The sequence below is a fragment of the Photinus pyralis genome, unplaced genomic scaffold (assembly GCF_008802855.1).
Source record: "Photinus pyralis isolate 1611_PpyrPB1 unplaced genomic scaffold, Ppyr1.3 Ppyr1.4_LG8, whole genome shotgun sequence".
In the NCBI taxonomy this organism is placed as follows: Eukaryota; Metazoa; Arthropoda; class Insecta; order Coleoptera; family Lampyridae; genus Photinus; species Photinus pyralis.
In genome coordinates, this window is record NW_022170819.1 from 14,959,274 (window position 1) to 14,985,583 (window position 26,310).

Consider the following 26,310-nt stretch of genomic DNA (forward strand, 5'->3'; position numbering starts at 1 on the left):
ACCAACAGTGGGCGTAACTGCCATTCTAAAATTTTAAAATTGCATTTTCTGTACATTTCGCATAATAAACTAAAAAATTGTTTTCACATTTTTAAAGAGAATCAGTTTGTCTATCATTTTCGTAAAAACAAAAACTCAGTTATTTCAAAAACAAAGATGGTGTGGGGCGTTCAATTGTTTTTGCAAAAACCTGCTTTAACTTCTTAACCGATTGACCGATTTTAACAAATTTGATATGGTTGAAAAGAGCATTCCTTGGGAAATGAGAATCAACCAAAATATAGTTAATTTAGTTGAATCCTTCTCAGGGACGGACCTAGACAAAAAAATTGGGGGGGCAGACATGACATTTTGCCAACTCAACTGTAAAAATTTCCAACTCAAACGGGTAGTCTAATAAATCATGTAGAAAATGTAGGATATCAATATTCGGTCTCTAATACTAATTAAACGCAATACCAAAATACCAACCTTGTGTTGAAGAAGAAGGAAGTGACGTTCCTATTAAAGAGTCCTTTTTTATAGATTTTGCCGTAATTCTGCATTCCTTCAATAGTCGATTTATTACATTTACGATACTTTCGCGGCTTCGCCAACTGGTAATGAAAATTACCAACTCTTGTCAAAATTGCCAACTGGTTAAGTATTGGAGGGGCAACCTGCCCCCCCATAGGTCCGTCACTGATCCTTCTCCGCCAGGAGGCTAGTTTCGACACTATGACCCAAAATCCTAAAAAAATCAAATGGAATGATATGATTTTTTCTTTATGAAAAAATAGCCAAATAACATCCAAAGAGGCCAGTGAAAACCGTTTTTCAAAATTTCGTTCCTAACCTCAAATATTGGGAAAATGAGATTAATGAATTACCTAATTAAAAAAATGCTTAACTTGTATCTTAAATTTACTTTTTCGTATTTCCGGTATTTGTCGATGGCGCGAAAGAAAAGCACCCTACACTTTTAGGTAGGCCTTGAAAAATTAAACAAATGAAACATGATGCATTATAAAGTAATAACAGCCGTAATTTGTAAATTATTCTGCTGTGTTTACATTCAGAAAGTGCAGTTTTTTGAATTTTTAATCTTTTCTAAAATACCGATTTCTAACCAAGAAGCATTTGATATGCTGGCGATATATTTTGAGTATTTTCAAAATGCGACCATCGCTGCCCGCATTTTCTATTTGCGTTATCCGAATCGACCACGAACCATCGCCGCCAGCATATTAAATGCTTCTTGGTTAGAAATCGGTATTTTAGAAAAGATTACAAATTCAAAAAACTGCACTTTCTGAATGTAAACATCGCAGAATAATTTACAAATTACAGCTGTTATTATTTCATAATGCATCGTGTTTCATTTGTTTAATTTTCCAAGGCCTACCTAAAAGTGTAGGGTACTTTTCCAAACAATCTTTCGTGCCATCAACAAATACCGGAAATACGTCAAATAAGATACAAGTTAAGCAATTTTATTTATTAATTAATTAATCTCATTTTCCCAATATTTGAGGTTAGGAACGACATTTTGAAAAACTGTTTTCACTGGCCTCTTTAGGTTATATTTGGCTACTTTTTCATAAAGAAAAAGAAGAATGTTTAGTTTATTATGCGAAATTTAAAGAAATGCAATTTTAAAATTTAAGACATCAGTTACGCCCTCTGATGGTCATTTTTAGAACTTGAAAATATTTTCCAGCGATTCTTCATAACCGATTTACCCAATAATTTTTTTTATCCCTAAGTCATACGACGAACGGTTTCCGAGATATGGCCGAGGAACAGTCTTATTGGGTCACCCGGTACATGCGCATGCGCAGGACTAACATTCTCATTTATAGGGGGATTTTTATGAAATTTTGATATAACGTCCTTCTGATAAAAGAATTAAAACACATGCCCGTCAAATCAATGGAAATTATGGAGCAGACACATCTGTCGGTAGTTTTGTGCATATTAATATTTTTGTTGAATTTACCCTGGTCGTTGTTGCCTATACAATGATTTTCTAACCACGCCCCAGAGGTATACAATGGACTGTGGCCAATCTCAAACGCTTATTGACATTAATATTGACTTGGCGTCCCAAGCGGTCATTCACCAATCCATTCCCTAGTGACACGCCTACTAGGAAAAGATATAAATGGTTAAAAGTGATTAAAAGTACTGTGGTTGTGGATGCGCGCTAATGAAACAACCCATAGTTTAATTTAAATAGAATTTGCTAACCATTACAAATCCGTCTAACCTTCTAAATCACTATTATACAATACCAGGCAGTATCTCATACTGACATTGACATAATTTCAGATTAAAACCAACAGTACAGCCCAGGACGTCAACCTAAGGGCCCCTCTCGCACTTGCTGAAGGCTTGGAATAATCATCGGGTTAATGGCAAGTTAAATCATTACCATTTTGCCATATTTTTACACTTAACCTCCGTCGGTATAATTTTTCACTAATGTTAGTATTATGTTTACCAAGAAACAAGAAATCGTGTCAAATTTTGATTCCATCATTTTTTATAATTATTGCATTTCTGCTTTAGTATTATAGTGTGTTTTTGTTCGTTAGGCAAAACTATTCCATATCAAATTACTTAAGCCTCACCTTTTTTAATTACCCACACCTTGTACATATACGAAATTGTTACCTACCTTTTTAGTACTTAATTTTTTTAGCGTTGATGGCGGTGTACGATAATCAACGTTCTGCTGAACCTTGCGATTGTTGCTTCCATAACGTGCACCTTGTGTGTGTATTTTTAACTGTTAAATTTTTAAAGTGTCGTACTTGCGTGCGTGGAAGCACGATTTTTATTAAGTAAATTTTTGATACTATTATACAACAGTATTTGACACTAGCTTTGCTCTTTTATACCTACACTGTGTTTAGAACTTAGGGTATGTCATAACTGGTGTTTTTTATTTATTTTATTTTTTAATTACAATTTTAGAAAATAGTGTCATTCTTACTACCGCCTTGATTACTGTTTAAATCGGTTTTAACTTTTAACACCCTAACTTAGTGCATTTAATCGTGCCACATTTCTAATCGAAAAATGTGATAATATTGAAAATAAGCAGTAATTAAGGTGAACTAATAATGCAGCTTTCTTTTTAAATAGCGGTCGGTGGCGGATATAGAACAAATGTGAGTGTTTCTGAATGCGTCCGGTTTTACGACTGGAGTACAATAATGGCCTTAATATGCAACTGTATGTATTTTATATTGTATTTTATTTACATATTATTGAGAGTTTTATATCTATATGTATATCAAGTGAATTCACATGACATAAAACATCACTAAGTGAAACAATAAATTTTATTGATTTATTATGTGACTTTTTTATTAAATGACATACTACAATTTTCAATATAATTACTTCGTTCTTTTTGTATTTGGGACTTGGTGGCTTGCAGCATATAGCTATGGCACTCGTTGGAACAATCAAACGAATAGAGGATGTCGCCATACAACCGTCAACAATGAACGTGACTGTTAAAAAGCAGCATGCCATTTCACCAAATTTAATTTTTAAATCTCCCCACTGAGAAAAATACGCTTTACGTATATCTATAAATAAATTATATACAGTTTTTTCCCTATGTCTACTTTTAACCGACAAAATCTCTTCTGAAGGACGTTTCAGCAAAAGTTTTAACACACTAAAAAAATCATATCTTTTTGTCAATAGCCCTGCCTTTTATTTTAGATAGGTTGGTTGGTACGTACTTATAAAAGCGATAGTAAAGAGTAGTATGCTTTTAGCCTAGAGAAGGAAAGAGAGGTGAGATAAACGATGATCGTAAAGTGGCCGCCTACAGTTCATTGGTATCAGGTTAAAGCAACAACCGTAGGTACATATCGTAAATACAAACGTATTTGAACAAGTAGAAATCGTGCACAACTCTTGTCCACGACACAACAAAACCACGGATACGTTATAAATTTTTGCATATCGAAATCTGTTCATTATATAATATTATGCAATAAGTACGCCACTGGTCACGCACGACAAAAAATGCAAACAGCTGATGGAATAAACAAAAAATACCGCGGCCACCTTTGATTATATAATCAAAATGTCACAGAGAAAGAACATTTCGACTTTCGATAGAAAATTATAATTATAGCAAATTGGACATTATCTTTTACGCAATATAATTACTGAATTTGTTTGTTTGTATTATAAAGAGCAATTTGTAAAAAAAACGGTAAACGCAGTTGTGTTCACCAACAATATGGCCGCCGAAAACGCGCAGACGGCTTAATCGCTGATTTACACCGCGACGACGCAGGTTCTAATCCGAGCGCGCGCACTACGGAAGACTTTTTTTATATGAATAGATATTCGGCTTAGTTGTAGGCGGAAATTGAAGGCGACGGGAAAGGTCGTCAAAGTCAGAATCGGTTTTTTTCCATTATAATTTTTTTAAACCACCTTCTGGATAGGTACATTCAATGGAGAAAATTTGCCTCCAATTATTCTCTCTATCTGATTCAATAAAAGCAGTTAAAGCTCAAAACCATTTAAGAGAACGTCCGTTTCAAATTTCAACCACATGAAATCTCAAAATCGAAATTTGGAATGATTTCCATAACCTCCCAATTTTTTATTTGTGAGGTTATAAAAGATCTATATGTTAATAATCCGATTTCTGGCAATAAATAAATAATAAAATAAAATAAATTAAAATAATACCAAACAAAAAAAATAAAATAAAAATAAATAAATCAAAATAAAATTAAATTAAAAAAATAAAATAATGTAATGTAATGACGGGGCGGAAGGGTTGTTATTTTTAACAAGGGAAGTAAAGTAGCTAATTAAATGGGGCTAATTGTTGGTTAGAACTCATTATTAAGATGCGAAAAATCGACCTGACCTTTCATCGCCAACTAATTAGGTAACAACTCACAGGGGGCGTTAACCCCGAGCTGGCGCAGAACCTTGAGATCGAATGCGTCGTTGGAGATGACATCCTGAAAGCTTGTGTATTTTATTTTACTTTCATTAATATATTTTTTTAATTTTTCTATTATAACGAAGCGGGCGCCAGGCAGGCACCTGTTTGCCGCCCTGAAGTTGTGATCACACCGTATATTTGTGGTCGACAGCTTTACTGAACACCCAGTATATCTAGAAGCGTTTCGTTACTAAAAATTGTAGTTTCTGAATTTACTTATTGGCTCTAGGAGACGAGGAGTGAGCTTTGTGTTTTCATTTTGTTTAATTGTTTCTCATACCGCCGCATGTAATAGTTTCGTAGTGAATTTATTCGTTTTGGAACCGCTCCTGTAGGAATATTTAAATTGATTTTACAGCCCCCGAAATTGACAAATTAATATTTTAGAATTTCAGACATGATAAGCCACTATTCGCAGGTTTTGTTTTCTATGGCAAATTTAAAACTGCAAGGCCATGCAACTTTCGCCGTTCTTGGCAAGATAGCGCCGACCCGATTGATTCAATTAACAATCAGTGTTAATTGGAATACCAATTCTGAAAATTTGGATACGGCTAATTAAGTGAGTGAAAAGACACGTAGTTAAATAAATGTGATGCAGTAAACTCTTGTTTTAATGTGGAAGATGAATACAAACTAATTCAATCAAATGATAACTTTCTATTTTATTTATTAATTGACAATTACCCTCAGCCGACTACTATCTATACATTCTAACAGTCCGCCTCGATTCAATTTTAATCCTAAATATTTGAATCGCTTACTTTACATCTAATCAACAGAACAACTATAAAAAAAAAAAATAATATCCAGATCAATTTACAAGTCCAATTTTCTTGCATATGTACTGGAATACATTCTTTGACAACCCCTTTGTCATTATGTCGGCCTGTTGCTCTTGCATTTTAATATAACGAAGATTGATGATTTGTTTCTCAATGCAATCACGAATGAAATGATATTTTATATCAATATGTTTTGTTCGTTGTGAAACCTTTTCACCTAAAGCGATTTTTATAGCTCCCTTGATTGTCTTCATGAATAATCGTTGGTCCATCCAGAGATATACCAATTTCACATAATATACCACGGTACCAGATAATTTCAGCAGCAGCAATCGCCAAAGAAATGTACTCTGACTCCGTAGTTATAAAGCAATGGACGTTTGCTTTCGTGCTGTCCATCCAACTGTTGAACCAAACACTTTGATTATATTTCCTGAAATCGATTTTCGCTCATTTGATTCACTATCATAATCAGCATCGGCAAATCCCTCCAATACTGGTGATTTATAATGGCAGTTGTATAATAATCGCAAATCAAGAGAACTTTTGACATATCTTAATATTCGTTTTGCACCAATCCAATGTTCATCAGTCGCACATGACTGGAATTGGCTGAAGTAACCAACAGCGGCACACAAATCAGGTCTTGTTGCATAAGCTATGTACATAAGACAACCAATCAGTTCACGATAAGGTTTCTTCGTGAATTCTGATTCACTGCGTGTGATCTTCTTGGTTTGAATCTCCATTGGTGTGGCAACCGGATTGCAATTATTCATGTTGAATCTACGTAGAACGTCTTCGAGATATTTGCGTTGACTTAAATATAATGTCCCAGCATCACGGTTTCTTTGGATATTGATGCCAAGGAAGGTTTTTATTTCACCCATATCTCGCATCTCAAATTCGGCTGCAATCAAACGCTTAACAATCAAAATCTTATCCAAATTCTTTCCAAGCAAAATTAAATCGTCCACATACAATAAAAGTAAGATCATACTTGCCCCACTGCCCATCAAGTACAAACATTGATCATATTGCGAACGTAAGAAACCAATTCTTACAACAAATGTGTGAAAACGCTCATTCCAAACTCTTGACGCTTGTTTAAGTCCGTAGAGAGACTTATTCAATTTGCACACCAATTTGCCTTGGACAAAGCCATCGGGTTGCTCCATATAAATGTCCTCTTCAAGCTTGCCATTAAGAAAAGCAGTCTTCACGTCCATTTGGTGTATTTCCAAATCTCGCTCAACCGCAAGCGCCAGCAAAAGACGTACAGTCGTGATTTTCGCCACCGGTGAATAGGTCTCATTGAAGTCAAACCCCTCTCGTTGCGTGAACCCACGAGCGACCAACCTTGCTTTGTACGTTTCCAATTCTCCTGCAGCATTCCGCTTCCTTGAGAATATCCATTTACAAGTAATGACAGCACGGTTGGATGGTCGTTCAACAAGGGACCAAGTTTCATTTCTTTTTAAAGAATTCATTTCTTCATTGACCGGTTTCATCCATTGATCAGAATCATTTCGTTTTGCAATGTCTCCAAATTTCATGGAAACATCATCAATGAATGCTATTGCATTTAGTGCAAATGCAGAGAAGCATTCGTCCGTATTAAATGAACATGTGGATAGATAATTTTCATGCTCATCATCGTATCTTAATTCAATTGTCGAACTGTCGACCCAGCTACCGAATTTACTTGGTGGTTGACGCTTTCGCTTTGAACGTGCTAATTCATTGCCGGAATATAATTCTTGATTATCAAATTCAGTATCAATTCGTCCAACATCTATTACTCCGCCTGAATCAATACTATCCTTTCCTTTACACGTTGTTTTATCTCCAACATCGTCAATCTCCGCCTCGTCAACACCACTCTTCGCTTGATCTGACTCGTAAAATATGTTCGATGATTCATTGCGTTTTGATTCATCGAATATTACATCACGTTTTACAACAATTCGATTCTTTGAAGAATCCCAAAGTCGATAGCCATTAACTCCATAACCAACCATCACCATCTTGGTTGATTTTGCATCCAGCTTTTTACGAAGTTGATCAGGAATATGTACATATGCAGGCGAACCAAAAACACGGAATTTTGAAATGTCTGTTTTCTTCCCCATCCAAAGCTCGTATGGTGTTGCAACCGACTGAATCGCTCGAGTTATACTACGATTCATCACAAAAGTTGCACAATATACAGCTTCACCCCAAAATATGCGTTCCATATGTCCATCTTCGAGCATGGACCTTACCCTCTCTATCAACGTTCGATTCATTCGTTCCGCGACACCATTTAGTTGCGGTGTATACGAAATCGAATACTGTAATTGAATGCCAGATGCTTCGCATTGTGCCTTGAACCGATTAGATGTGTATTCTCCTCCATTGTCACAACGTAACGCGCCTATTTTCTGCCCAGTATGCGTTTCCGCCATTAATTTGTATTTCTGGAACATAGTGAAGACATCCGATTTTTCTTTGATAAGGTACACTGCCATAAAATGAGTAAAGTCATCAATAAATGTCACCATATATTTGTAACCATCCCATGTGCATGGTGAAATCGGCCCACAAACATCACTGTGTACCAAAGCCAACGTACGCTTTGATCGCGCTCCGCCTAAATTGGCGAACGGCTTTCTAGATTGCTTGCCCATGATACAAGGTTCACAAATAGTATCCGCGTCATCAACTAATACGCCAACACCGTTAACCAACGATGGCATTTTTCTTACATCGGCGTAATTCATATGTGCTAGTCGCCTGTGCCATAGTTTTAAACTTTGCTTTACACTGCCATTGGATTTTATCACCGCGTGTACGTTTTCATTCAAAATGCGTTTCATTTCAAATTCATACAAGCGTCCAATCCGCCGACCGGTGATTACTTCACTTGTACCCCGCATAATATGGACCAATCCATTCTGCACAATCATTTCTAGACCAGCATCCTCCAATCGGCTTACCGAAAACAGATTATATTTCAAATCTTTGATGAAAAGTACATTAGTCAGTGTACAACGTTATTCATCACCATTCACAACAACAGTTCCTCGAATTATACCTCGCTTGTATGCTCGAATCGACTCACCACTTTTCGCAACACCTACAATAATTGGATCTTCCAAATCCCATAATTCATTGAACAATGATAGATCGTTCACCATATGTTCAGAAGCACCTGAATCAATTATGAAGCGAATTGATGATTTTGTGTGGCCAACAAAGGCAAATGTACTCGTGTCAGCAACAATCGCCACATCATCTACCGCATTTTCACTAATTGCCAAATTCGATTTTCCTTTCTTCAAATTCACATTGTTCATTTTACTTGATCTACCGTTCTTCTTCTGAAGTAACTTTGGACATTCGTTGCGTTTATGACCTTCTTTCTTGCAAAAATAACAACGTATTACACCACCATACCTGGCAATGCTATTTGAACTACTTTGACCTGCATCCAAATTGCACGATTTGCTCTCTTCGTCTAACAGACGCGAGCGAACAATCTCCATTGTTAAGTTTTTAATATCCATCGTCTCAAGAGCAGTGACCACCATATCATATTTCCTTGACAAAGTCAAAAATAATGTGACAATTAAATTTCTGATATCCATTTCTCCTCCGCATGCTTTTAATTCGCGCACTAATTTGTCGAAGTTGAGGAAATGTTCAGTTAGATTACTTGAATCTTCACAACGTAGCAGTAACATTCGCTTTCTTACACTTATTTCTGTTGCTATACTTGTTCTTTCAAACGTTGTACGAAGCGACTGTATCATTGCAAATGCTGTTTTCCGTTCCTTCAAATACTCTAAATGCGAATCCGCAACACGACGAGTTATTTGTAAACGACATGCGCGATCTTCCTTAATGATTTTCGCAATTTCCACATTATTTTCACGGATATCAGGTTCTGTTACAGCTTTGGCTGCATCTGTTTCCAACCATTTTTCAATTCCTTTGTCCTCTAGCACTACTTGTAGCCGGAAATACCAATTGCTAAATTCTCGTCCATCAAATTGTCGGAACACAAATTTTTCCTCATCTGCCATTTGATTGATGTGTAATGTAATTCAAATTTCTAAGTTTCGGCTCACAAACGTTTTTCTTCAAACTGCACCAAAAACCAACCACTTCACAATGTGCTGAGATAGCCCATAACCTCTTGTTTTAATGTGGAAGATGAATACAAACTAATTCAATCAAATGATAACTTTCTATTTTATTTATTAATTGACAATTACCCTCAGCCGACTACTATCTATACATTCTAACATAAACGTCATTCGATTGGAGCGTCCTTAATGCCCAATCAAGCGCGCTTAATTAAGAAGAATTATGATCCCAGTCCCATATTTTTCCGTTGATCCCTGGGCGCGCCATTAATTAAAGAAATTTTTATTTTCGCGATTTAACACAACGACACGCCGATCAATTTGGAATTTCCTACGTTCCCTCCCTGCACGAGTCGAATTTTATATAAGGTGTTGTTTAGGAGGGATCTTTTTAGTTTTGTATCTTTGCAGCTACGTTTCGTAAGTGCCGTAATGGAGGATTTTGTAATTTTTTTCTTTATCGAGTGATACCAAAATCTAATAAGGTGTCCATAAGAAAGTTGATGTAATTTACTCAAAACCTAGAAGTCACAAAAATTTTGTTTCAGTACCATCAGAAAGCTGAGAAAAAATCACTAAGGGTTTGTTAAAAGTATTTTTTGATATCTTGAAAAATAAATGCGAACCCTAGCGCATTTTCGAAAATATTTTTTCGTTTTTTTACCATAATTTCGCCATTTGTAGAGCTACAAGAACTTATGAGTAGGATAATTAATCAGCATAGCCCATGGGTCAAGTGTCATGGCACTGGACCTATGACCCAACACCCTTGACCCATGACACATGACCCATGACAGTTTGAAGATTGGGCCACTAGATCCAAAGTTACAGCCATTTGAATTTTCTTTCGAAATTTGTATTTAGTCCATAACTTTTGATTGAGAGGTCTAATCGAAAAAGTACGAAAAGTTTTGGATTCTACGCACCTAAATTAATAAGAAAGTGTTTTCCCAAGAAATTTTGGAGTAGTCGATTTTTGATAAAAAAGGAAGGTTATATACACTGCCTTTTTTTGAGGCTGGAAAAAAAATGTCTGAGATCGACCGCGAAAAAACATTTTCTTATAAAATTTGGTACGTAGAATCCATAATTTCAAACAGTTTGAAGATTGGGCCACTAGATCAAAAGTTACAGCCCTTCGAATTTTTTTTCAAAATTGGATTGAGAAGTCTAATCGAAAAAGTATGAATTGGTTTTTTGTCCAAAATTATTGATTGACCCATGACCCTTGGCACTTCACCCATGACCCCATTTAACAGACTTACGGTTTACGAGATCCCTATAGTGGAAGTGGCACCTTTATATTTTACTTATTTAGAACTTTGGTTACATTTGACTCTAAATTTGATAGTCCTTCCTTGGCCGGAGAGGAACATATGTATCAGCTGCAGGACTCTCGGTTCAAAAGTTATCGCACATGGGACAGAGAGATGCACTGGGGTAGGTACAATTTCTTTCACAATTCGTACAAATATACAGGGTTGCTCCATCTCAAAAATGTGCCAATCTATCAACTTGTCAAATGTTACAAAACTGTGATGTAAATACCAGTTAGGCAGTAAATATAAATATTTCCGTGTCTTAGGAAGCTACCTTGACCGGACAGTTGTAAGGGGGCCCCATGTATCAGGAATATGAAGCACAATCTATTCTAATATCGAGTCACACTGGTTGCCAATAATTTTCAAAAAAAGTTGATGTGTAATTTTATTCAATTCAAGTGATACCTGTGCACAGTTAACAACTGCAGCCGACTGCGCTAGCATTATTGAGTGTTATAATTAAATATTTATATTACTTTACTTAAAATACTGTTAAACACACTTTAAGCAGCACCTATCAATCAAATGCTTTAACCATCACAATGTAGTAGTATTACAATATCGTTTACGTTTGACCCAGTGTTTATTTACTACGTTCAGTCATACACTTGCAACTTAAAATAGAAATTAAACTAATCACATTGCATTTAAATAAATTAAAACAGTAAGACAAGAATACTTTTAACACAATAAGATAGAACTAGTTTTAACAGAAAAATGTGCCGATTACATTTTCTTTCATATATAGTGAACTCCAAAATGCCGAAAAACTGAGACAAACGTACCTCATTCCATACATTCGCCAGTTCAGATATTACTTTGATAGTAAAAAAAAATTATTATACAGGCAAAAGACGGAATCTTGGTCTTTGTTAATAACTTAATTATAAATATTATTCCTACAAGTCCATATTAAAAAAAAGAAAAACAGAAAAACGTCCACGATTTCAACGATTATATTTGAAAGCAAATTATACATATAATATATATCGCTACACCGTGGCATTTAATAAAATTATTAAAAACAGTATTTAAACATAAATTACATTAGTAATTAACAATTGAGTAATTAATTCATGTTCAATTAAAGTCACTATTTGTATACAAACATGCATGTCATATATTTACAATACACTGGTGTTATACCGTACGTAAACGTTCTCAAGCACAGTCAAGAAATAGAATTTGGGGTTGCAAAATTGAGGTGACGACTCCGAAGCTCACTCACAATGCCCGCCGCCATCAGTCTCAGTTGTAAATTTTAATAGCCTTTTCTAAATAATTAAATCGAGACCGTTTCGGCGCCTTATTTACATGTTCCAATCCTAACCATGGTCGTGGACTACCACCTGTAATTAGATCATTTTAGAACCACCTTTTATTATAGGATGTAAATGACTATACTAATAAAAAAAGGTTAGAATGAACACAGTCGACTTTTGATATAAAACACTTTCTACTTGCTTTCATTAGTATCTACAAACAAAAAAAATTAGTTTTTATATAAAAAATACATGGTGCCATTTTAAAATGTGAAGGGGGGGGGGGCATTTTTTTACATGAAACATAAGACCATACGTCCATTAGAAAGCTTTTTTTCTCTTTCTTACTACTTTAAACATGTAAAAAGATATGCTTTCTAATGACGTATCACATGACCTATATTGCTATTTCAAGAAATTCAAGATGGCGGTAATTGCCTACCAACGTGTGGTCGTAGTGAACAAAGGTTAGATGTCAAATGGCGGTGAGATGGTAACAGTGTGTAGGGTTTTTGTTTTAAAATTGTTTCATATTGTATATAACTTTTGTTTTGTACTATATACCAGGTGTCCAAGGTAAAAATCAACAGCACAATGATTTCGGATATCGATAAAATTGAAAACGTCATCTTGTAAAACTAGTAACCTAAATAAACGAAAGCACATATTTCAAATTTATTCGAATCTCAGAAAATAAGCATAATTTTCTAATTGTCTAAACTGCATTTTATTGGCCCCTTAATTCTGAAACTTTCTTGCACAATCCTCCGAAACAGATTGACACATGGATTGCTATTAGCCCTATGCTTTCATACAAAATCACGGATAGGGGACGCTATAGTCATGGGTATGTTAAAGTCACTAGATATAGAAAGTACCACAATCATCCGCCATTTTTGGGCAAATTTGCTGGCAACTTAAAAAACTTGACAAAACCTGAATAGCTGTCATTTTTTATAACCTAACTTCATAGTACTGTCATGTTTTATAAAAATATATACAGATATCTCCAAACAGGTGGAACACATTAAAGTTACTAGAATCTGGTAACTTCCGCCATTTTTGGGCAAAGATCATGCGTTCTCTCTCTAACACACGAGCCCAATGGATTGCGGTACTTTCTATACTTAGTGACTTTAGGGTATGTGAAAAAATGAATTGACATTTGTTAAATTAAAGATCGACAGTCTCAAATTGTGTTTTAACGGACAACTTCGGACAGACCTGAAACTCACATACCCAGGCAATGCCCTTGATATATTTTATTTGCAATTAATAGTCCATGTACGGTATGGTCTAAAGTTTAATAGCTTACAAACAAATTGCATGTATTTGATTTATTGTTGCATGACCTCTGGTGGAAGTCAACAGTTGGTAATAATTGGCACCACCTACCACCTTAACCTAACATGTTGTGTCAGCAGAACCGTTCAGGCATATAACCTAAAATACGTTTACGGTGTTAAGTCAACAGTTGCGTCGGCTGAACGTACCCATTAATTCTGTATGATGCGTTCAACCTGCGACACACTTACATATTTTGGGTCAAGTTTTTAACTTACCTGATTCATGGTACATTTCCTACAGACAAATCTTGAGGAAATTTTTTAAGAGGAGCCTTTAAAACAAGTTGCCAGATTTTGCCAAGCGCGCCGCTAAAGTCGCTAAAAATCGATATTTTTCATGAAATTTCAGTCAGCAAATTCGATTGTCATTAATGGTAACACCTTAGATTAGGAAAGAGTATGGATACCGCGTATGCCGTACAGCCCGTGTATGAATCGTGTTACCTTTTTAAACAAGTCCGCCATTTTATATGTGGCACATATGTCATTAAAGTAACATCGTTTTTTACGAGTTTTTGCGCTTAAATTGAGAGGAAATACACAAACAACAACTTAAAATCATGGTGAAATGTGCATATTGTGGATGCAAAAGCCGGAGTGAGAAGGAGGAACCGGGAATTTCATTTCAAACGTAAATATTGAAAATGTGCCTAATGCCGTTACCACGTATTTTCCTATTTTTCCTCATAAAGTTCTTTCTTTGAATATTCTTCTTTTAATATGTTAAAATTCATAGCTTAATGAGCGACTTGACTTAATTTCTTACAACAGGACCAATCCCATGCATTCAAATTTTGATAACAAACGTCTTCAAGGACGGAATTATTCAATAAACTCCATAGACGTAGTCATTAGCACTCCGCGTTTTTCAAAGAGAAAATTGGTACGGAAACGGCTTTACGTGAAAAATCAAACAGAAAGCAAGGAAGATTCTTATTTTATCACAGTCTTTAGCTGGAGGGACAGTTAGTTTTGAAGGCATTTTCGAAAAAAGATGAGAGGAAGTTTCGTTTATACCCGTGTCTGATTAATAAATAGCGCAACGCACGAATTTCATTCGTATGTTCAACTTCAACGTGATTTATTAGCTATAATAGGTGCTTCTGCCACTATTCGCATTTACGGATGCTACGACACTGGCCAATGTCAATATGTGGCAGCTGGTAACACTACCGCTAGTGAATTATGCGTCCATATTCTTTCCTTGTCTAAGGGTAACACCTATCGCTTCCCTATAGAGGGCGCCTAAATTTTAGTGCGTTTAAAGTCACTAGATATAAAAAGTACCTCAATCTTCGACTCCAAGATCGCAATCATCCTCTATTTTTGGCGGTAAGTGGTATTTATTATTGGTGTGAGTAATCACACTGAACCACGAACTTATAAATAAAGATGGACTGCTAATGTTTAATTGACAAATGACACCTACATGGGGGCAGCCATGATGTGCGCTCACTTGGCGCGAAATTCAAATCAACTAATAAACAAGCATTAACCTCACTTTTTTCTAAATAACTTACTGTGATACATGTCATTTTCCAAGGCTGCAATAGTCTCAAAACTTGAGCACTAGGAAAATTCCCCTAGAAAATAACTAAAACGTGCACATCATGGCCGCGCCCATGCTAGGGCCATTTCTATCTCTATGCAACTGTTTGATCAGCAGTCCATCTTAATTTATAAGTTCGTGCACTGGACACATTTAACATTCTTGGTGATAACAAGCGCTATCTTGGGGAGAATACCTGAACTTTACTAGGTTTGCCAACATGGTTGATTATTATTCGTTGTCAATGTCGGATGGTTTTAACCACATTACTAATTTATTATCAACTTTTGCGAGATGATATTTGGGCAATTAATTTCGCATGTAGTTGAGGAGGTATTCAGTATCTCAAAAATTACCTACTACTTCAAAGTAAGTGTTAAGTGTTTCAAGTGTCAACCTTGTTTTTATGGTTAATAATGAAAATTGAAATCCCAAAAAAGCTTATTACCGACTCCTTGACTAGTAGAATCAGAATTTATCCTCATATTTGCATGATTTTCAGTAATACGAGAGTAATGTGTCTAATAAATATACCTAACTTTGGAATTATGGCGCCATCTTGCGGAGTATGTGTTTTAAAGGGAGATCTTAATAAAAAGATCAACATTTATAATAGAAAAATGACATTTTTCCTTTTACTTACACAAATTTCCAACAATCAAAGCAACCTACCTGCACATGGCAAACTAAATACTATCGCCATTTGGCCTCCAGAGAATTTTCTTCTTTTGATGCAACTTTCCTGAAATTTTGACAAAAGACCCGCCCTTCTAATAAAAGTAAATAGAACGCATACTTTACAAGTCGACTGTGCGCATGCGCAGAATCACCACAAGTAACACCCATAAATGCACACAAATTGAAGTTTTATACTTACTATTGTTAGCGTGTGGTCTAAATTCATCAATGTTAATTATAAAATCATCATCGGAGATGAAATGTGGCCTTCCCATAACAACAATAGCAAATTTAAACTTTTCCCACTCCTTCTCCGGCACAGCCAATTTTTTCTGTATTCGTTCTAAATGCAAACTATTAATAAATTTGAAAGCCAACTCAAGCTCCTTACCTTTAACCCTGACGAAAGCTTCGCCATGTTTGATTTTGATTAAAAACGGTATTCCAAAAGTGGAAAAGACCTCCTTTTGGAAATGCGCGCACGAAATTAACATTTCATCGTCTTGCAGTCTGAGCTCCTCCGTGGGGATTTCCTCCACTCTATACACTTTGGCCGTACCTATCGCCAACGCTTCCAACGACATATCCTCCTTAGGACCTGCGATAACCTTATTGCAATTCACTTCCACTAACCTAAAAATTACACCGATGCCATAAAAGTTCGTACACACTGTGATCTAACCTTAATTTCCCAGTGCCACCCTCGGCAAATTCGACTTGTTTTTTAGCCTCCTCTAAAAGATCCGCAACCGTTCCTCCTTTATTAGGATATAATATTAACTCCTTTTCCTCTTTAAATTTCGACCCTACCCAAATACATTTAATTTGCCTTTTATTTTCTAATTCGTTAACTCTTATACTAAGTTGCTGATAAAAAATTTTCTTTGGCGTTTTTGGTTTCGAGGGCAACAGCAGATCATTTAACGTCCCGTCGAATGTACATCTGAGTGGATTTCCCGGAATGTCTTTATAACTGAAACAGAACGCGTTATTTGCCGTCATGAGAGAATTGAGCGCACACCTTTGACATTTGAAAAACTGTAACAAATACGGATCGGTGCCCACCCTTTGCGCGACCGCCCTCGCTAGCTGATCGTAGGTCATACGTTGCGATAACTCCATCGTGAAGCCGGTGTCATTCGGTATAGATTTATCTACAAATGTCACTTCGACTCGAAAGAATAGATCTTTGAAGTAATCCGCGCAGGTCGGCAGATCGGAGAGTTCTTCCCTTTCTTCCTTTTCGAATACGATTATATCGCCATCCATCAATTCGTCCAGCACCTGTAAGGGAGCAGTATAATAATCGTTCTTGATACATTTATAATTTGTCTACTACTGATAAAGGTTTAGTTATTGAGAGCATACTTTAACAATGGAAAAACAAAAGCTACTACATTACAGCCTACACTAGATCTTGGCATGATTCAAGATGGCCATCTGGTGGTTGGTAGTTAGACCCACCATATCGGCAAATCTGTTTACATGAACCAGATCTGTTGAGATTGATCAGATAATGGAAGAGGGGGTTTGGGACCTGTTATGTATGTCTTAAGGTAATTTAAGAAACCTAGTGTGCATCCACCTCATGGTTTTGCAAATATACTATCTAACCTGGAAATACTGGCATTTTTATTACTTTGAACTGTTTACAGCTGTATTACAATTTATTCGAGTACAAAAAGACGGATTGCCCTTTGTGATCATAATACAAACGCACTGGAATGACATCATATAGGAAGCCGATGCTATCAGTCATCTAGTTCAGCTGTTGGAGACAGTTCTGATAGGGAGCGAGGAGGAACACATTTCCCTATCCAATATGGATTGAACAGTGAGGCACATCATACTACTGCACTCATGACAGTTCCGGTTCTTCTGAACAGTACCCCTTGGCAAATTTGGGGCTTCTAAGCTTCTAAAATTACATAGAGGCCAGACTAGGAGAGCCCACATGCAGTTTCTGTGGCGAAACAGATGAAACTACCGAGCATGTGGTCTGTCACTGTGACGCCTTGATCTGAGAGAGGCGCCAGCTCCTTGCCGACAGTTATCTAGACCTGAGGAGGGTGAAGCAACTTAAGATAAACAGGGCCCTGTTCTTTATGGACAGAAACAGGCTGTGAACCTAGTTGCGAAAGAAAGGGGATAGGCACAATGGGTCTTTGGTGTGCCTAAGTGCTGACTGGTGGGGCTCCCCTTACGAATAGTAATAGAATAGACTCCACAGTCCGCATGCATTGAATACATTCAACCTTTTCACCACACAAATTGACACAAAGAATGCAGCTATCTAATCAATAGAAGAAATGAGAAGAGTTGGTCCTAGAGCAGGTCGAAGACCACTCGCCCCCTGGTGGTGACCTTCGAAACTGTCACGTTTGGGCCTACAGCAGCCATTGTTGTGGCAATTAGCACTCCCCCTTACCAAATACATTCAAAAGTATTTAGTGGTAATTGGTTTACTTTAAATTTTCAGATAACAGGAGGTATCTGAATCGTACCTTAACCAACATTTGAAAGGCTGCACACCAACGACATTTGAACTACTTGACCACTCCCAAGGTTACCATCAAGGAGTTGCGCGAGCGGCGCTGGAAAAACAAAACATGGCCTCCAAATGTCAACTCAGCATGCAGCCTTGGCTGAAACCCCGCCCACTCAAAAATAAAGGCAAATTAAATATTGCTATGAGCACTGACAGTATGCGGACAGACTGTAGAGTAGGTGCTGGCAGCACTTGAGGGAACAAACACCTAAGGCGAGTAATTTTAGCGCATTTTCCATGCATTGATTCCCTTCCCAAAAGGTTATTTTAGGTTTTTCTAGAACCTTAAGGTAAGTAGGGGAGCCCACAATGCTAAATGGGAATTTATTCGAGCATCGTAGGGACCTATTGAACTTTGTAGATTAGATGGTAGAAAGAAAACGTTATATGATATACAGTCAAGGTCAAAAGTAATGTGGTCTCTCAGATACCTCAACTGTAGAAACAATCAATTTCACTTCAATCTTAGGGACTTTCCTCATTTTTGAAAGAAGCTCAAAACTCACAGATCTGGTATATTATGTGCTACACTTGAGATAATCGAAGGACATTACTTCTGACCAAAACTGTACATCTTTCCACTGGTGGGGGGTGCGTGTACACTTCTTCTTTAATAATGTGCAATAAAATACTCGAGCGAGGAGGTATGTTAATCTGCCGGTTTGTATGGCGGCGGGGCCTGTACGGAATTTAGAGGGGAGCTGACGAATTGAATGCAAAAAAATCGCCATTTTAAAACAATCGAACGCGCCAGATTATTATACAACCGAATTATCTTGATGTCCTAGTCGTGCTGACCCATAATCTGACGATAATTTAGAGGGATTCTCATAATCTGACGGTTTGAAAAAACTGTTTTTTAGCGTGAGGCATTTTTTAAATCATCATAGTAGACTCACAAAATTTGATTGTGTCAAACACAAACAACTCTTTAAAAATGTGAAAAAAGAATGTTTAGTTTATTATGCGAAATTTAAAGAAAATGCAATTTTAAAATTTAATATGGCAGTTACGCCCTCTGTTGGTCAATTTTAGAACTTGAAAATATTTTCTAGCGTTTCTTCATGACCGATTTACCCAATAATTTTTTTCACCCCGAAGTCATATGACGAACGGTTCTCGAGATATGGCCGAGGAACAGTCTTATTGGGTCACTCGGTACTTAAATGAACTTGATGAAATTGAGATTACTGAAGACATTGAGACTCTTTTGAGCACTTTGAAGCTAGGTCCATAAAGTTAGCAAAGAACATTTCCAGCAATGTGACGTCATTACCGGTATGTGTAACCAAAATGAGCCCCGCCTTCCCACCTAAATAGTTGGCAACGAACGATGAAACAAATTAAAAATTCAAAATGTTAAAGAAATGTTTTTTACAAATGTTTAGAAAATGTCTCGAAAAATGTGAAAGAAATTTTGAAAATATATCAAAAATCTTGGAAATGTGTAAAAATCGTGTGTGAAAATTTGAAATTTTAAAAATACGTCAGAAAATGTTTCAGGTGTTTCAAATGTTGGAAATGTGTCAAATTGTATAGTAATCTTGAAAATGGCTAAGACATTTTGGAAAAGCTGCTCAAATTATTAATAAACATGTCGAAAATTTAGAAAAACCATATTTTGGAGAAGTTTGGAAAAAAGTCAAAATGGTAAAGAAATTTTTTAATCGTTTTGGAAATGTCTAGAAAATGTGTATGACATTTTGGAAATATATAAAAAATGTGGAAAAATTTTTGGAAATATTTAAAAATCGTGAGCGAACATTTGAAAATCTTTCTGTAATACTTCAAAGAAAAAAGAAAGCGTATGCAAAATGCCCTTAAGACATTTCCGAAATTTCTATAATATCGTACAAATTTCCAACATTTATTCATGAAGCGATTCTAATATTTTCGATTGATTTATGAAACATTTTCTGACATAAGTACTTTTAAAGTTCTTTAAGTATTACAGAAAGATTTTCAAATGTTCGTTTACGATTTTAAACATTTTTTATATATTTCCAAAATTTCTTACACATTTTCTAAACATTTCTAAAACGTTTAAAAAATTTCATTAACATTTTGACTTTTTTCCAAACTTCTCATGGTTTTTCTAAATTTTCGACATGTTTATTAATAATTTGGGCAGCGTTTCTAAAATGTTTTAGCCATTTTCAAGATTATTATACAATTTGATAAATTTCCAAAATTTGAGACACATTTCTGAAGCAATATTTCTTAATTTTCCAATGTTTATGAAACGATTCCAATAAGTCTTTCCGAAGCATTTTTGAAACATTTCCAAAATTCTTCAAGAATTCCTAAAGAATTTCCTACCGATTGTAAATAATTTTTTTGCAGCGTTTCCAAAATGTCTTAACCATTTTCAAAATTGCTGTATATGTTTGACACCTTTCCAAAATTTTTCATATCCCTTCTGAAATATTTCTTTTTCTGAACGTTTCCAAAATTTCAAAATTCTACTACCATTTCAGGTGCATTTTAAAATTTCTGTAATTTAGTATAGATTTCCAATGTTCATGAAACGATTCCAATATTTCCGAAGCATTTCTGATATTCTGGAGCATTTTCAAAATTCTTTAAATATTCTAAAGATATTTTCCAGTATTTCTGAATCAACATTGGACTCCCCCACTAAATATTTTGATACGAATAAACAAAACAGAAAAAGGATTGAAATAAACAACATGTTAGGGAGCGCAAATGTGAGGTTATGTATGGGTTACGTGTTTATAAGCCCTGACTGTTAAAACAAGTGAGGGGCGTATGATGATACGCCTTTGTAGCTCTTTACGCCAAAAATAATGGCAATGATTTTTGTGGGGGTGGTGGGGAGTGACTATCCAATGTTCTTAAGAACTGAGCCAATCGATGTTTTTAATTAGGAATATTACTGTTTTGCCTTATTAAAAATACTTAAGATCAAATTAAGGTGCAGATTAAGACACACGCGGTGCACGCAACACAACCCACGGCCACACACGCGTTGTGTTCTATATATAACATGCATGTGCGCATTAATTCCAACAGATGGTCGTGGCTTGTGTTGCGTGTGTCTTAATGTGCGCCCAGGTTAAACTTACCTGCTTACCTAATTATAAATAACACAATTACATACCTTTTCCAATGGATCATTAATATTAGCAATTTTTTCGATCATATTCGGCCTTATTTCTTCATACAGCACGAGTTCGGTATCAGGCGGAAATCCGGCGCGCTCGTTTAATAAAGGTACAAGATCTGATAGTCGGCTAGTGACCGGCAAGTAATGGTGCCCGCAATAATGGATCTTCTTCTGTTTCGGATCGTACAATTTGAAAAATAACAGCACGTCCGTATCCTTGTCGAAGTTGGGAAGCGAGGGCTGACCCGAATCGGGAGGTAACAATTCCAAAAAAATGTTCCAAGGATTCTGATTCTCCGACGCGTCCAAGACGTTCTTGTGTAGGTCGGACTCTAGGTCGAGTAGGCTGGGACGGAGCGTTTGATTTGAACGATGACTAAAAGGCCACGGTCTGATTTGTTCCGGTGGATATTTAAAGCTATCTGCCAGCATTTCCATCATTTCGCCAACCGTAGCTGCTTTTTTTATTCGAAAAACTCTGTACAATGCCCGTTCCGGATCGTATAAGTCGTTCCCCTGATGCCCGTCGAATGAATCTTCTAATAGTACGTTTATCGTCATATACAAGTGAGCCTCGCTGCGTTCCTTTCGCCTAACCTGTTCCATTCGTTTTTCTTCGGCTAACCTATCTGCCAACTCGCTCGGTATATCGGGATCGGTCACCTAATAAAACAAAATTACTTACTTGTACTTGTAACGACATCAGACAAAGGGGTTTATTAACACTGAATGTACACGTTATACACGGTCAGCATTAATAAAAATGTAATCGGAACTTTTCAGACCTCTTGCAGGACGTTGTGTAGCTCCGTATCCCTGATGTAGACCAACATGTAGGCGTTTGTACAATGCTTGACAGTCATGTTCATATCGTCATCGTGGCCACCGTAATTGTGCTCAATCGCTTCCTGTTTTGTACACCTCGACACGACATCGTCATCAAATTTACACCATTTTCCATCACCTAAAACAAATCGCACTCTGATAGTGTTACATCTCATCATGGCGGCAGTTTGTTTTTTTTGGAAATTTCAAATTGTGCACTTTCACCGTATTTATGAGATGAATTTGTTACAAAGGAAGATCAGTTACTCCATTTTTAAGACCTGCTGGGTACTGAAACGTGTCATGTGTGTCAATGTGATCACCGAAAAAAGAATTAATATGAAATACGCCTATGTCCTGCACATTGATACATAATGTTATCTGACGTATAGACGTATGGTTCTTTTAATTTTCACTGACATAAGACTGAAATTTTATGGTGGGCCTGTAACACACTGAGGTATCAAATTAAAAAGAGATAGACATAGAGGTTATTAGCGATTTCGATTTAGTGTAGATCATGTAGTGTGTAATAATGAATGACTAAATAAACGATTGCCTTTTAAAAATACGCCATATTCCGAAAGATTTCCAGTGTATGCATGGCAATTTTCCAACAGATGAATGAAACTTTGGGGAATGGTTGAACGTATGCCCGCGAAAGTTTCTTCAGTTACTAAAACACTTTCCGAAATTCCCACGGAAACGGAAACAGTTGCCACTCAGCTCGTATTCGGAAATCAGACTTTTGATCCGGCTCATATTCAATAACACTGATCCTTGAACTTGTAGAAATCGATTAGCGAAGGTTTGACATCGCTGTATCTTTTCATCGAACTAGAACCACCATAGTTTTGTCACAGAGGAAGTCATCTCCTAAGCCCCCCCCCCCCCCCCTCTATTCATCTGTGCAGGGTGAGTCAACGATTGCGCGGAGTAACTTAATACCTTGAAGATAAGATATTTCGATAGAGTGCTTTTGTATTATGATATGGTTGAATATTCTCCACATTTTGAAATTATTTGGAATTTGCGCCCACAAAGTAGGGCGCCCAAATGGTGCATTTCTTTAAATAGAACCCCTGTATTTGAATGCATTTTTGAATCCTACGTGTAATTGTACGTCTTTTCGAAATATCTTGGTTTTCCTGGTTTTTATATTCTAATCTTAAATCAGTTATATGTAATTTACATAGTGAGGTGGCCATGCAAAAAAAAGGCATTTTTTATCTGCCTTGTTCAAAGCTAAAATCATATTTATTAATTCATTTTTCTAATAATTCATTTAAGTCTAAAAACTGGAGAATAAATTTGATAGTAAAAACAAACAAATATCTTGGTTTTCCTATTTTTTAGATTTTAATCTGAAATAAGTTCTAATTTACATAATAACGAGATGAATATGAAAAAAAATGAAACTAATATCACTGACTGGATGATATTCGGAGTTAAATTAAATTTGCTTTGTAGTCAAATGTTTTTACTTATTCTCCAGTTTTTGGGCTTGGAAATTCGATATGATTTTCGTTCTGGACTAGGTAGATTGCCTTTTTTTGCATGGTCACCTCACTATTATGTAAATTACATATAATTTATTTAAGATTAGAATATAAAACCCAGGAAAACCAAGATATTTCGAAAACTATCAGAGATAGGTATAGGACATTATTATCAAAAGTTGAAGGTTTTTGGAGGAGCTAAATGATGGCAGAAAAATATACAGGGTGTTCCATTTAAAAAAAGTGAGATTTTTTAATATGAAGTTTTGCAACTATGGACCTACCAAAAAAACACCCTGTAAGCTAATTTTTTAATATTTTATAGTAGATGTGTTTATTTGACTTTTACTTAACCCAGGATAAAAGATATAAAACCTGGAATCAACATTTAAGTAATAATTTTGACAATATATACTGACGCTTGCAAATGCCCAATTTTTCTTAAAAATCTAATTATCTTTAAAACTACTTGTTTTTCGGATATTAACCATATAATAAAAAAGACGTACAATTACACGTAGAATTCAAAAATGCATTCAAATACAGGGGGTTTTATTTAAAAAAATGTACCATTTAGGCGCCCTACTTTGTGGGCGCACCCTGTATAATTCCAAATATTTTTAAAATGTGAAGCATATTCAACCATATCATAATACAGAAGCACTCTATCGAAAAATCTTATCTTCAAGACATTAAGTTACTCCGCGCAATCGTTGACTCACCCTGTACAAGAAATGAAATTTGAAAGACAGGGGGGGGGGCGCTTAGGGGGTTACTCATGACACAAATATGATGTTTCTAGTTCCCCCAACCTCTATGACAGTTGTTATGCAACCACCACGAATTTTCTTGTGATTGTGATTATTATGTGCACCTGTCTTGCGCTGGGATTTTAGTGATAAGGATGCGGAATAAATCAAATTCTATCATGTGGCACAATCCAAGCGTAGTGGGTCATTGTCAAGGTGCTTTACAGGGTGGTTCAAATTCGTAACATATTGATCAAATGAGCGGTATCCGTACCTATTTTTTTAAATTTAGATACAGGGCAGTTTAAATTCGTGGCTCGCGATTGGAATCTCCGTAACGGTGAGAGATACAGTGTAGGTTAAATGGGGCAAAGTTTCTCCTTTTTGTGAGTGAATTTTAAATTTTTGAAAAATGTTTGAAAAGAACTGCGATATCACTGAAAAACTGAAAATGACAAATTTTGGTTTAATTTTCCCTAGCTTAAACGGTCGGAAGTGGACGGTTCCTTCTATGTGTACTTTTTTTTGGTTAATCTGAATCTTTATTGAGAATTTCCATAACATGCTAGACGTAGAAGCTCAGGCTGCTACTTTCTTATTTCTTATGGACGCCATATTGGATTTTCACGAAATGAAACAGAGGACAATAAAGAAAAATAATGACGTGTCACACTCTATAGTATAGAGTGTGACACGTCTATACTGTTACATAAATTATACAACAAAAATGTTTTACTGACTACATACATTTCTCTGATTGCGTAAAAATTCAATATGGTGGCCATAAGAAATAAGAAAGTAGTAGCCTGTACAATACCTAACCTGTTATAGAAATTCTGATAACAGATTTCTAGATAAACTATATTTCACGTTATTAATAATGAATACCCAGATAGTACCTTTTACGCGTTACGATTCTTAAAGTTTCCATTCAACATTTTATGATATCCCGATGTTCAATTGTTTTACTGCGATATTTGGTTTATTCCAATATGGTTTAGGGCCGGTATTTCCATCTTCGGATAAAGTACTAGATTCGTACCTGCAAAATAACTTATACCGCCCGATATCTTCCGTTTATCTATCTGCGGGTATTTCCATCGGCGTGCGGTATAAATATATCCCGTAGATAGCTACCTAACCATAGCCAATGTTGCCGATTTTAGAAATTTTTAATAGAAAAAGATAGCGAGCGGCAGGGCCATTTATTAGAGAAAGATAGCTTACTACCTGACAATTTGAACGAATGCTTTTGTTTTTGAAAGAAATTCAGTGACTTGTAATATACTTGTCAAACGTAAATTACAGAATAAGTACTCTGAACATGAACTAAAATCGTGATGTAAATGCACCGCGTAGAAAGAAAAGAACTGCTAATTTCGAGGTCTTATCATATTAGGTCGACGATAGATCACCTCATATAATTCTTCGTCATCGGATTCGAATAAGTCAAGAAAATCTTGATCCATTTGGAATGTAAAATAGGTTACTTATATCCTTCAAGAAAACATTCGC

At 36.0% G+C, this 26,310-nt stretch overlaps 3 protein-coding genes across 5 annotated transcripts in view; 1 reads left to right on the plus strand and 2 right to left on the minus strand.

The window, feature by feature from the left end:
• The window catches only part of LOC116178464 (lethal(2) giant larvae protein), a 35,426-nt gene extending 32,083 nt beyond the window's left edge, over positions 1-3,343 (plus strand). The window contains exon 15 of one of the 2 annotated variants that reach the window (XM_031497959.1): positions 2,311-3,343. In XM_031497959.1, the coding sequence (XP_031353819.1) occupies positions 2,311-2,382 (72 nt within the window). In that variant the 3' untranslated portion in view covers positions 2,383-3,343. The remainder of the gene's footprint in view (positions 1-2,310) is intronic. The other variant, XM_031497960.1, reaches the window with a different exon arrangement.
• LOC116179410 (probable leucine-rich repeat receptor-like protein kinase At2g33170) overlaps positions 1-26,310 on the minus strand; it is a 320,289-nt gene that overhangs the window by 76,112 nt on the left and 217,867 nt on the right. The gene's annotated exons all lie outside the window — the stretch shown is intronic.
• Positions 11,672-26,310, minus strand: part of LOC116178463 (ubiquitin carboxyl-terminal hydrolase 7) — a 30,979-nt gene continuing 16,340 nt past the window's right edge. Inside the window, exons 8-14 of one of the 2 annotated variants that reach the window (XM_031497958.1) lie at positions 22,508-22,686; positions 21,717-22,385; positions 17,069-17,331; positions 16,730-17,020; positions 16,439-16,680; positions 16,247-16,390; positions 11,672-12,561 (exon numbers count right to left, since the gene is read on the minus strand). In XM_031497958.1, coding sequence (XP_031353818.1) covers positions 12,461-12,561; positions 16,247-16,390; positions 16,439-16,680; positions 16,730-17,020; positions 17,069-17,331; positions 21,717-22,385; positions 22,508-22,686 — 1,889 coding nt within the window. In that variant the 3' untranslated portion in view covers positions 11,672-12,460. Of the gene's footprint in view, positions 12,562-16,246; positions 16,391-16,438; positions 16,681-16,729; positions 17,332-21,716; positions 22,386-22,507; positions 22,687-26,310 lie in introns of both variants that reach the window. The other variant, XM_031497957.1, reaches the window with a different exon arrangement.